At 44.2% G+C, this 13,470-nt stretch overlaps 1 protein-coding gene across 1 annotated transcript; it reads right to left on the bottom strand.

The window, feature by feature from the left end:
* Window positions 1-566: 566 nt before the first annotated feature.
* LOC114141108 (peptidase inhibitor 16) lies at window positions 567-11,761 on the bottom strand. The gene is made up of 6 exons (XM_028011553.1): window positions 11,308-11,761; window positions 3,738-3,888; window positions 3,582-3,649; window positions 3,380-3,489; window positions 2,937-3,028; window positions 567-2,577 (listed from the first exon to the last, which is right to left on the bottom strand). The coding sequence occupies exons 1-6, from the start codon at window positions 11,563-11,565 to the stop codon at window positions 2,183-2,185; spliced, it is 1,074 nt and encodes a 357-aa protein (XP_027867354.1). The 5' UTR covers window positions 11,566-11,761; the 3' UTR covers window positions 567-2,182.
* Window positions 11,762-13,470: the final 1,709 nt, after the last annotated feature.

Raw genomic sequence — 13,470 nt, 5'->3', positions numbered from 1 at the left:
TTTGGTGTTAGAGCGCCATCTAGTGACCATGTGACCAAATGATGCTGATTCCCACCAGGAACAAAACCTTAAAGGGAGAGTATTCTGTGTTTTCCATTTTATAGCACAATATAGTAACTATGTTAAATTCAGTTGTTATAAAAATGCTTAATATATTAAATATGATTAAAGAAATGTCACTTCCTGATTTAACTCCTTAGGTCTCTGTCTCTTTAAGAACTCCTGCTCTTTCTGAAGCTCCGCCTCCAGGAAGTCATCCCAACATGGCTCCTCTATTAACCCTTTAACGTTTTTACCAGCGTTGCTCTGAGCAGCAGATCCTATGATGATGTTTGCTAATTGCTGCTGGCTAGTCTGAAGGAGCTGAGAGGGAGAGAAGCGGCGCCTGGTAGGCGGGGCTAGGCCCACCCAGGCATTTAGCAGCTGAATGGTTGCCATGAAGAACCTGACATGCAGTGCTAGGAGCCATGCAGATATGGTTCTGGTTCTGGTCTGGTCTCATTCAGCCTGAGGTTTGAGTGTTTGTCAGAGTTTCCTGTTCAACAAAAACACTTTGCAATCCTGGGTTGTGGTGAAGAAGTTTAATTCTTTTTTTTACAGACATTTACATAAAGTTGCTGGTTAGCCGATGGTTAGCCGCCGGTTAGCCGATGGTTAGCCGACGGTTCGCCGACAGTTTCAACAACCAGTTTCGGTCAGAGAAGAGAAGCAGAAGCAGAGTCATCACTTCAACATTTTCTCCTGCATTTTCCTTGGACTCCCAGTGAAAACGTCTCCAACTCGATCCGTTCTGACCCATAATGGTTCTGTAGTGAACATTAAAACCCTTGTTACCATGGAGACGGGGACGGTCCTTTGTGGACATCTGCTCCGACAGTTCATGGAAAAACATCACAAATCAACAAAAATATTAAAAACTTTATTCCCACAGTCGCCAAGGAAACGGTGCAACAACAGAAAATCTGACAAACTTGGACTTTATGTGAAGTCGCTAATTTTGTTTTCCGGTGATTATTCTGGGATCATTTAATGATTAAAATCGGGGATTAGATGGAAGGACTTGTTAGCTTAGCGCCGGACCTGGACTGTCAGGATGGGACACTTGATCTTAGGGTACCTGAGGTAAGATACTGACTACGCCTCAGCAATCCGATGAACCGTCACTTTAAACACAATGTAAACTCTGGGAGTTCAACTGGATTCATACAAACTCCTTTTGCAAAGTTACAAAATAAACAGCAATAATTTGGGTTATTTAGCGTAAAAGAAGAAAATGGGGTTTAATTTCCAAAGTCATATTTTTCCTCGTTCCATTCATTTATTTATAGAAGTCACAGTTTTAGCTAAATATTTAGCTAAAATGGAAATTCACACGTCGATAAATGCAGAAATTTAATCTCCATATCTGCTAATTTAGTCCTGAGGTAAATATTTAGTTTGAATATAAAGATTTAGTTTGTAAACCAAATATTTAGCTTCAAACTAAATATGTAATTTGAAGCTAAATATTCATTTTAAGGCTAACTATTTAGCTTGCTAATAAAATATTTAGTTTGAAGCTAAATATTTAGCTTGCTAGCTTAAAATTCAGTTTGAGGCTAAATGTTTAGCTCGTTAGCTAAATAGTGTGAAGCTAAATATCGAGTTTGCTAGCTAAATATTTAGCCTAATAGCTAAATAGTTTGAAGCTAAATATTTAGTTTTAGTCTAGATATCTTTCTTGCTAGCTAAATAACTAGCTTGCTAACTGTAACAGCTGCTAATGAAATAATGATATGGTTTTAAAAAATGACTGAAATATGAACCCCCTTTAAGTAAATCAAATTATTGCTGTTAATTTCTGACTGTGTAACTTTACAAACGGAAGCCCGTTGGTTCGTTTCTTAAATGTTAGATTTTTAAAAGAGTGAGACATCTTTCTAATTTAGCAGCTTCGGCAGGTAAACCTTCTTCCAGTGGAAAACTTTGTTTTCCCGTTTCTGGTCTCCGGTTTGTGTTTGTTCCCGTCAGATCAGCTCGTTTTCCCCCAGGTCTGGTTCTGGTTCTGGTTCTGGTTCCGTTCAGGCTGAATCAGGTTCTCTGACCCAGTTTCCAGTCCAGACGTAGTTAAAACAGCAGCTTGTGAATTATTAAGGGTCAGAGCGGGAGGCCATTCGCTCCCCGGCGGTTCTCCTGGTTCTGCTCACAGCCACAGAGTCAGGAGTCCGGCCAGGCCGGCCAGCAGGACCAGCGCCGCGCTCACAGAACCGGAACCGGCCGAGATGTTGGACTGAGGAAACGTTTTCTGCCAGATCTCCTGCTTCCTGATGACTCTCTCCTCCCTCTCCTTCTCATTGCTCTTCCCAGCCTCCTCTTCCTCCTGCGGCGCTCTGGATGTGGGAGAGAAGAAGACTTCCTGCTCCGCGGTTCCTGGAGGAGGCGAGTCTGCAGCGCTGCGTGCCGTGGGGGTCATACTGGGAGTATTGGGAGCTCTGGGAGTCGTGGCAGCAGGAGCAGCAGTGAATGTTGATGAAGGACTGGCAGCAGGAGGCGGATCAGATGACCCCACGGTGACCTCCTCTTCCTCCACGTCAGGAACTGCAACACAAAATGTTCCATCACTTAGCGTCATATTTACAGGTTTTATAACAACTGGACAATAAGTTCAGTTTGAATTCAATTTATAAAGATTGTTGGAGGTGGAAGTGGATTTGATGCTAAAGCAGAAAGTCAGAAAAAGCAAAGATTTTCTAAATCTGTGAGGTGAATCAGAGCCAATCAAATCAGAAATTTAAAAAACAAGAAAATTCTAGAAAGACAAGATTTTCTGTAATTCAATTTGCTTGAAAAAAATCTGAAATTTTGAGATTATTCAGAAATGTTCTAAGAAAAAACATGGAAGTTTATGAAAAGAAGTGAGGAAGAAACGAGCAGATTTGGGTCGGAACATTTCCTACCGCACAGATTGTTCTCACACTTCTGCAGGTTTTCTGGGCAGCTGGAGCACCAGTCGCCTTCAACGTACGGCCGCTGGTCGTCAAAGTTCCCCCTGAACACACACACACACACACACACACACACGGAAAGATTTGACAATGCCTGGAGATCAAAGGGACCTGTTGCTAAGCAACCTGAAATTAAATTGATTCTGAATTCATAAATTTGAACAAAACTGAATTAAATAAATTTTTAAGACATTAAATGTCGGCAGTCAGTCGAGCAGCGTGTCCATATGATACGCCACAACATTAGCCCTGGACTTTGACTAGACCCTTTCAGCTGATTCAGGAGATCTGCAAACAATGATTGACAGCAATAAGACCTCCTGGCTGGCCTGGGTGTGTGTGTGTGTGTGTGTGTGTGTGTGTCAGCGTGAGTGTGTGTGTGAGTCAGGACTGACGCTGGGAAGTAGTTGCAGACCAGGAATGACACTCGCTCCCAGTCCAGCAACTCCATCGTGTTGCAGAGATGGAAAGCACATCCGACCCGGTGTGTGTCGCCCCAAACCATCTGCAACACACACACACACCGTTGAGACGTGATCACCTCCACACACACCTGCCTCTACACAGCTATAGAGTGAGTGTGTGTGTGTGTGTGACCTGTGTGTAGTGCCCACACATCTTGTCTTCATCACAGCTGTTGTTCTGGTAGTCGAAGTTCAAATGTTCTGCAACAGAAACTCGGCTCAGAGAAAAAAATCCTGTTTTTGTGTTTTTGTTGCCTGGTTGTGATGGGCGGGCGCGGCCATGACTCACCCAGGAACCATTTCTCCAGAGCGTCTCGGAGGTCCAGAGGCCCGCTGCTCACAAACAGATTCTCCCCCGTGTCGTCCAGCGCCGGGTTGTGGCTCCAGATGCATTTAGCAGCGTAGCCCTCTGCTACCAGCTTCAGGTTCGGGTCCCATTTCTGCACAGACAGCAGAAATCAGCAGGGAGAGAAACAACGGCTTCCAGGAAGCAGAAAAAACTCTAATCTGAACTTTTCCTTCCAACCTGGAGGATAAATGGCTCACATAAAACCTTAAAGGGGAAGTATCCTGTTTTACAGGCAAAAAGTGACACTTCACAGCATAAAAATGATAGGAGAAATTTGACTTCCTGCTCCGCCTCCAGGAAGTCATCCAACATGGCTCCTCTATTAACCCTTTAATGATTTTACCAGCGTTACTCTGAGCAGCAGCTCCTACGATGAGCTCAGCAGCTGTTTGCTAATTGCTGCTGGCTAGTCTGAAGGAGCTGAGAGGGGGAGGAGCTGCGCCGCAAAGGCGGGGCTACGTCCACCCAGGCGTTTAGCAGCTGAATGGTTACCATGGCGATTAGAGGATTTAAGAATCAGAGCAGCACTGCAAGTTTGTGTCTGCTTAAATAACTTTAAAATATGATGGAAAGATTTTTAAAAAGTTGATTTTTAAATGACACTGGCCCTTTAAAACAGGACAGATACCTGGTCAGTGCTCTGACCTTTGGCCTCTGACAGTTTCTGTGTTTTTCTGCCGCTGCGTCTCGGGGGGTTGAGCATAATCTGACTTCCTCTTCCATCAGCCAATAGCGTTTTACATTTGGTTTAATCTGGGAAGGGGGCGGGGCTTAACAGGCTCAGTTTATAGTGATTGGTTAAAATAATTAGGCTGTAACCATGGCCACACAGCAACATATGTACTTTCACAAATTAAACAGACTAGTTTATTTAAAGATGTAATTTAACACAATTTGAAAGTTTTGGTTTATTTCTGATGAAATCATTAATCTTTATACATTTCTTCTTTTAATAAATTAATATTTTAGATCCGTCACGTTTGTTGTGTTTCCAGAAACATTTTTCCTTCTCCAGTTTTCTACAGATGAAACCAGAGGCCGTCCCTGACCTCTGACCTCTGACCCCAGAGGCAGCATGAACCCTCATCAGGTTTCTGGGGTCGTTGCGACGCCGTCAGCACAGACATTCTGCTGCCGACCCGGTCCGGTTCTGCTGCCTCCGCCATCTTGGTTCTGGGTTTTTCTTAGTTTAGTTGGTTGAACTCAGTTAGTTTAGTTTTTTTGGCTAAATGGCTCCTCCCCTTTTATATGAAATATGTAAACCCAGTCATTTCATTTACTTCATTTCAAACATCTTAAGGCTGCGACTTTGGCTTTTTATTTTATTAATTAATTAATTATTTTTTTATTGATATTAATTTACTGTCTTTATGTCCAGACAGTGACTAACCGAAAGCTAAGCTCCGCCCCCTGCTGGATAATCTGCTCCATGTCTCGTGGTTAGAATGAAACCTAAAGAATGAACAACAGGAACAGATCCTGCAGCCTGTGTGTGTGTTTGTTTGGGTGTGTGTCTGTATGTGTGTGTGTGTGTGTGTGTGTGTGTGTTCAGTGTAGACACAAACATCTGCTCTGTGTTAGCCTCTCAGGTCTGAATGCGTCACGCTCCTCTGCGGCAGCAGCTGATTGTTTCTGCGGCTCTGAGCTCAGGACGTTTTAGGAAGTTTAAAGTTTTTCATTCAGTTTGAAAAATCTAATTGTTCTTGTTGACGTTCTACTGCAGGAACGTTTTGCTTCATGCAAACCTAGAGGCGCCTCAGCCTGTCAGGTGATTCGGTAACTGCCTGATAGCATCACCGCTCCTCTGCTGGTGACACCAGAACCAGAACCAGAACGCCATCATCTGCTCCACCTCCAGCTGCTGTGGTTTTGACCCAAACCAACCTGTTCCCCTCCTGGCCTGTGGGGGCGCTGCACCAAGAACCACTGAAGGAAACCACACAAAAACCTCTGAAGACTGAGAGCAACTTCCTGTTTCACCAGATGGAAACAAGATGGAGGATTTTAGTGTTGGAGGATTTCTCTTTAGTCTTTGGCTAAAGACCAGGAGCCATTTCTGCTGCTAGCGCTAGGCTAACATGTTAGCTTTGGCTGCATTTAGCGGTCTCCGGTCCGCTTGGCGTTCACATTCAAACCAAACTCGGATCGAGGTCTGGAGGACCAGAGGTCAGAGGTCAGTTATCGTTCACACGTGACCAACCGAACCGGAGTTTCTAAAGAAGTGGAGTGGAGTTGGCATAAAGCGGACTGGACTGGGCTGCTGGTGTGATTTCATTTCTGTGTTTCAAACAGGAAACTGTAGAAATGAATCTGAAAATGAGAAGCGGCGGCCATTACTGTCCTAAAGTTTGATTCAAAGATTCAGGTTCATTTCATCTGTGAGTTGATCCACCTCTGTGTCTGTTTGTGGTGTTTTGATCCTGATTCTGTGTTTGGCTCCGTTCAGCAGAAAACCCGGACCTGACGGATCATTTCTCCTCACTGGTGGAGTTCAGGGTGCAGGTCAGCTCAAGGTGCTACATCAGCTGCTTCTTAAATCTCTCCAAGGAGAAAATTGTGTTTTTCTTTCGGGTTGTTTTGCCCCTCATTGGACCCCTCACTGTTTGCTCTATATACAACATTTTTGTCCAAGTGGGGCCTCCGTACTCCCAGCGATGGTCTGAAACCTGTCTGGTTCACTCCCTCTCACTTCTACAAGTCCAAACACTGATTGGAGACTAACACACATTCCTCTTCATTTCTCTACCTGATTTTCATTTCTGCTCATGTAAACATGGAGCTGGCCGGCATTGCCACAGCTTACGGCTCCATTGCTCAACGCTCCGTTGCTCTGTGGTTATTAACTGGAGGTTGTCTGCAGAGGAAACTCCCCTCTGCCTCAGCGCCTTCAGACCTGAGCAGCTCGGTTCATGTCGAGGCAAAGATTATTAAACTGGACGCGTTCCAAGCGGTGTGGCGCAATTCTGCTGCTCGGAAAGCTGCAGCTTGGACAAATAAGAGGCAATAAATAAGCAACCAGCAATGAAGCAACATGAGCCGTGAGCTGCGGCGGCCGGAGCGTTCCAACTATCCTTTACAAAATATCACAGTAGCAGAAAACCAAGTCTTTTCCTGATGTAATGTCATGATCCCAGATTTTATGTTTCCTGTTGTTGCCCAGAAGCGTTGGCTCCGCCCTCATCTTCATCCGCCCTGCCTCCTCTTCTTCACCTCTTCATCGTTCCCCTGGTTTCTCTCCAGACCAACGTTCCTGCATCTCCTGGTTTTCTCAGTTTCCAAACAGATCTCAGCGTCGTCTGCAAACATCAGAATCCACAGAACCTCCTGCCGGGGGTCAAAGCTCAGCCGGGAACCAGAGGACCGGCGAGTCGGTCCCTGACGTTCTCCACGTTCAGCCCAGGAACGCTGCTGGCCGACACGTAGTTCAGTGATTATCAGGAGGAAAACTACAGGAAGTCAGAAGAGTTTGGGTGGGATTGAATAAAGACGATTTAACTGAGAAATGTTTTACAGAACCAGAACCTTCCTAAAAACACGCTGCAGGTTTTTGTTTATCCACAACGCTGGAAGGCAGAAAGACGATTCTTTAACTGCAGCAGTGGAAACGTTAAAAATATAAAACCTGGAGACTGTTGGTTTCTGATATGGATGATGTGGGCAGCGGCCCAGGGCTTCATATCTGGGTTTGGTTTTCAGCTAAAAGTTTTTAATAGAAGAAGAAGAAGAAGAAGAATGGAGGAAACCTGGGAACTGATCCACGTTTCTTCACAGCTTAGCGCTTCACAGAGGATCCCAGCAAAACATGCTGAACTTTGGGATTAATGTGGGAATACTTGTTTGTGGTTCTGTTTGCTTTACTGGATCAGAACCAGACCCATTTCTGTGACTCCTCAGTCTGAAGGCGCTGCGTCGTCCTTCCACTTAATTATCCCAGCCTAAGTGGCTTTGTGACTGACGGGTCGCTCACCGCAGAGCTGCGGCTCGCCTCTCTGAGACGCTTCATGCTGGTTTCCTCCCAGGTCAAAGGTCAGAGCGGCTGATGAGACGGAGCTTCTCCACATGCTGCAGGAATTTGCTGCAGCTTGTGGTTTAATGTCGGCGGCTGCAGGAAAATACCAGGCAGAGTTTAGATCTCGTGTTTCTGCTGCACCGAGGCGGGATTTGAACCCACAACCTTCCAGCAGCAACTGAGAGCTTCAGGAATCTCGGTTCTTCTCGTCTCCTCAGGAACTCTGACGCTGGCTAACGGATAACAGCAGCTGGGAACGGCGGCGTGGCTCTGACAGGAGGCATGCTGGGAAATCAGCTGCAGCGTTTTAATAATCTGAGTTAATCTGAGAGCAGAGAGAAAAAACTCCAGTCACTTCCTGTTAGGGTCTGATTTCACTTCCTCCTCCCTTCACCTTACCCGTTCTGGTTCTGTTCCAGTTCTGGTTCTGGTTCTGTTCTGTTCTGGTTTTGTTCTGGTTCTGGTTCTGGTTCTGTTTTGTTCTGGTTCTGGTTCTGGTACTGGTTCTGGTTCTGGTTCTGGTTCCTGTTCTGGTACTGGTTCTGGTTCTGTTCTGGTTCTGGTTCTGGTTCTGGTTCTGGTACTGGTTCTGGTTCTGGTTCTGTTCTGTTCTGTTCTGGTTCTGGTTCTGGTACTGGTTCTGGTTCTGGTTCTGTTCTGTTCTGTTCTGGTTGTGGTTCTGGTTCTGGTTCTGGTTCTGGTACTGGTTGTGGTTCTGGTTCTGTTCTGTTCTGTTCTGTTCTGTTCTGGTTCTGGTTCTGGTACTGGTTCTGGTTCTGGTTCTGTTTTGTTCTGGTTCTGGTTCTGGTTCTGTTTTGTTCTGGTACTGGTTCTGGTTCTGGTTCCTGTTCTGTTCTGTTCTGGTTCTGGTTCTGGTTTTGTTTTGTTCTGGTTCTGGTTCTGGTTCTGTTTTGTTCTGGTACTGGTTCTGGTTCTGGTTCCTGTTCTGGTTCTATTCTGGTACTGGTTCTGGTTCCTGTTCTGTTCTGTTCTGTTCTGTTCTGTTCTGGTTCTGGTTCCTGTTCTGTTCTGGTTCTGGTTCTGGTTCTGGTTCTGTTTTGTTCTGGTTCTGGTTCTGTTTTGTTCTGGTACTGGTTCTGGTTCTGGTTCTGGTTCCTGTTCTGTTCTGGTTCTGGTTCTGGTTCTGGTTCTGTTTTGTTCTGGTTCTGGTTCTGTTTTGTTCTGGTACTGGTTCTGGTTCTGGTTCTGGTTCTGTTCTGGTTCTGGTTCTGTTCTGGTTCTGGTTCTGGTTCTGTTTTGTTCTGGTTCTGGTTCTGTTTTGTTCTGGTACTGGTACTGGTTCTGGTTCTGGTTCTGGTTCTGTTCTGGTTCTGGTTCTGTTCTGGTTCTGGTTCTGGTTCTGTTTTGTTCTGGTTCTGGTTCTGTTTTGTTCTGGTACTGGTTCTGGTTCTGGTTCTGGTTCTGTCCTGGTTCTACAGGAGTCGTTCAGTAAAGCTCAGAGTTTATTAATCCTGCTGCTTATTAAAGTTACAGTCAAAATTAACAGCAATAATTTCAGTTATTTAGTCATGAGAGCAAAAAAAGGGAATTAATTGTAATAATTTTCATCTGTAGTTTTCTAACTAAATATTTGAAATGCGAACTGGAGTTTCAAACTAAATGTTTAACTTGATCATTCTTTAGTTTTCTAACTCAAATTCCAAACTAAATAATTTCTCACTAACTAAATATTTACTATAATAACTAAAATGTCAAACTATTCAACTTGCTACATATTTAATCGGTGAACTAAAATTTCAAACTAAACATTTAGTTTGTTAACTTAATACTTAGTTTGAAGCTGAATAAAGTGTAACAAGGTTTATGGACTGAGTTCAGAACCAGAACCGGTCCAGAACGTCTGGCTGCAGAAACACGATCAGTTATTTCTGTTCAGGAAATTTAAATTTAATCGTTTCTGTTTCTTATGAACTGATCTGTGTGATTCGGTTTATGTGAAATTATTATTATTATCGTTAATATCATTATTATATCGTCATTATTATTGTTAATATCATTATTATATTTAATAACCCTCCCTCTCCTCTGTCCTGGTCGATCTTCGCCTCGTTTCTGTCAAACTGAATCCAGTTTTTTATGACAAATGTTAATGAAATTTCACATTTTTTCAGAGAGGATCTGAGGTCAGGCTCAGTTTCTCCTCTGAGTCTCAAATATCCCAGAATGCAGCAGGAGAGTTTGTTTTTGTTGATCCTGATGTGATCAATGTTTCTTCAGATTCCTGCTGATCTCTGATCCGGTTCTTTTGGAAATCTTTTGTTTTTATGAGGTTTATTGTGCAACGTTTCCATTTCTGAAATATTTGATGTCTTTTGGCTGCGGTGATAAAAACACGTTCAGAAACTGATCAGAATCTGATCATCACTTCCTGTCAGACGCCTCAGATTAACCGGTAATCTGACTCAATCCCAGACGCAGAAAGATTCAGTTTGACAAGATGGAAAAAATAATTTATTTTACAGTCAAAACCCCAAAACTGAAGTTTAACTCTTTGTTTGTTAAACGGCCAGTAATTAACAACAATAGATTTCCCAAAGATTTCTGTTATAATGTAAGATTTTATAAATTCATAAACGCCTCCTCAGAGGAGAACCCAAACCGCTACAGAACTTTACATCAACCAAAGGAAAACCACCATAACCGGATCAGAACCGGCAGCCCGATCCGATAAGTTCAGCTCCAGCATTCTAATGTTAATGGTATCATGATGTTTCCTTACACTTTGGACCCATCAGAACCAGCTGAACATGACTGACTTCATACCGATATGGACCACAACCACAAAGGCGGATCAGAGGGGAAAAGCCCGGTCCAACTCGGTACTGGAGAACTGTCAGTATGTTCCCTCCTGATGGTCCAGACGACCCGGTTCTACTGGAACCAGAACTCCATCATCTGCTCCACCTCCAGCTGCTGTGGTTCTGACCCAAACCAACCTGTTCCCCTCCTGGCCTGTGGGGGCGCTGCACCAAGAACCACTGAAGGAAACGACACAAAAACCTCTGAAGACTGAGAGCAACTTCCTTCTTCACCAGATGGAAACAAGAAGGAGACGTCAGATTTTTCTCTTTAGTCTTTGGCTGAAGACCAGGAGCCATTTCTGCTGCTAGCGCTAGGCTAGCATGTTAGCTTTGGTTGTATTTACCCAGAATGCCCGGCGCTGTAGTCCACTTCCTGCTTTTGGAGCAGTCTCCGCTACGCTTGGTGTTCACATTCAAACCGAACCAGAGTTCACTTCAACTGAACCCAGACTGAGGTTTGGAGGACCAGAGGTCAGAGGTCAGTTAGCGTTCACACCTTCCCAACCGGACTGGACTTTCTAGCAAACGGACTGGAGTCGAGTAGAAGTTAATAATGAAAATCTTATTTAGCTAAACGAAAACAGATGTTTTGTATTTTAGACGTTCTGACAGCAGAGCCGTTGTTGGGACCCTCTGCATGGAGGCTTCAGGCTGCAGGGCGGGGCGGAGTGGCTCTTACCAGGGGCATCATGGCCGACGCGCTGGGGGAAACCTGTCCTCTGTAGAAGTTGTGCATCTCCACCAGCAGCTCCTCCTCCGACTCGCTCAGGAAGCTCCAGGCTCCAGGAACCAGCAGGGCCCCCAGCAGCAGGCTGACCCAGGAATGGGCTCCCATCGGCGGGCGGCGCGGCGCAGACCCCCCACTGGTCCTGGAGCTCCGCCAAGGGGCCCCGACCTGAGGGGCCCCCTGCTGCTCAGACTGGCTCCTGAGGTGCATGGTGGGTAACGGTCCTGAGGGAATCCTGAGGCGGTCCAGAGTCCAGCGGTGTGGATCAGTGTGTGTGTGTGTGAACAATGTGCCGTTGTCTCAGAGTGTGTGAGAGTTTTGTCCTCAGTGCTGCTCTCGCTCGGCTCTGCAGACCGTTCTGATTCTGACTCAGATTTAACCGAGCCAGGATCCTCCTCCTTCACACACACACCCTCTATCTGCCCCCCCCACACACACACACTCTAACCCCCCCCCCCCCCCCCCCCCCCCCCCCCCCCCCCCCCCCCCCCCTCCAGGGATCACATGACCCGCCCCAAATTAAACCTGCAGCAGAATGAAACTCCTGACAGGGAGAGACTCAGATAAATTCCTGCTCCGCTCAACCTGGAACCAGTACACACAGAACCAGTACCCCCCGGCCCCCCACTTCTCTCACTCTGATCCAATCAGCTTTCGTCTATTTTCTGTTTTCATTTCTGTCGACTAGATTCATTTTGTACACTTCTCTCGGTCCGGTTCTGATCCAGTTCTGGACCGATTCCAGTCTGGTTCTGATCCGGAATGGTCCTGACTCATCGGATTCCTCTCCAGTTTTTCCTTCATTTGCTTCATTTTCATTTTATTTTAGTAAATTAAAACTTTACAAAATAAAATGTTGCTTATAAACAATAAATTCCCAAACAGGAACCGACTGTCGTCTCTTCATGGACTCAGCAGTAATTAAATATTTTAAAATGTTTATGTTTACACACATGGTTACATGTAAACATCTGCATAACAATATAAACTTGATCATTTTACATTTTAAAGTTTTTTTAGTTTATTATTCATTTTAATCCATCATGGTGCTTCTTAAGGTCAAAATGGCCGTTTTAGGTTTGATGCATTATTATTATTATTATTATTATTATTATTATTATTATTTTCATTAGGGGTGACTCAGTGCGTAAATTTGGGCCGATATTAATGTCTGATATTAATATTTATCTGATATTTATGGATATCGTATTTATTTCCCTACATTTCAAACATTGCGTAGAAACGACAACAGATTTCTGCTGTGCTTCAGATAAACATCCCATGATCCTTTGCTGTCAGTATCAATATAACATAACTGAACAAGCTTCAGCTCCAGAACCAGAACATCAGAGTGGTTCAGAACCTCACCGGTCCAAACAAACTTCCTCCATCTTGAAGCTTCAAACGGCTCCAGAAGATTTTGTGTTCTGGTTCTCCATGCGGCCCGGTTCTGTCGTCTGGACCTTTGGGTTTGCTTTGTGATGTCTGAGGTTCTGACTGCATGACGGTTCCCACTGTTTATTTCTCCTTTCCATCTGTTTTCCTCTCTTCGTTTTTTTCTTCTCCTCGATGTTCCCGAGGAAAATGTCTGAAAATCAGGATTTTAAACTAGGAGAGGAAATGAAATTTCTTCATCCACTTCAAAATAAGAGCATGGATATAATGCATGGTTTAGTGACTTGAAGAATTCCCAACGATCAAAACCTTTAAAACATGTTGAGCTTAATTCACCTGGAAGTTCACAAAACATTGAAGAAAACCAGCTCTTCAGAATTCACCTGGAAAAATTTGTTTAGAGGAAGCTAAACGCGCTAAACATTTTCAAAGTTAGCAAGAGCGCTAAGCTAAATATTAGCTTAGCAATTAGTGGATTAGCGGAAGGAAGTGGAAGTGTTACTGCTGTAATTAGATAATAAACAGAAAAAACACAACAGAAAGTAGCACATTTATATGTTTGTTATTATTTATTCTGTTGAGTTTTAAAGTTTTTTGGTTTTTGTTTTCATTTCTGTCAAATATCTGTAATCAATAATTCTCCTCCATCACATTATTACATCGTCCTGCTCACTTCATAGATCTCATGTGACGCCACAATTCCAGAAACTTTGGAACTGA

This window comes from Xiphophorus couchianus, chromosome 24 (genome assembly GCF_001444195.1).
Source record: "Xiphophorus couchianus chromosome 24, X_couchianus-1.0, whole genome shotgun sequence".
NCBI classification, from domain to species: Eukaryota; Metazoa; Chordata; class Actinopteri; order Cyprinodontiformes; family Poeciliidae; genus Xiphophorus; species Xiphophorus couchianus.
This window is presented reverse-complemented; position numbering and strand designations above follow the sequence as displayed.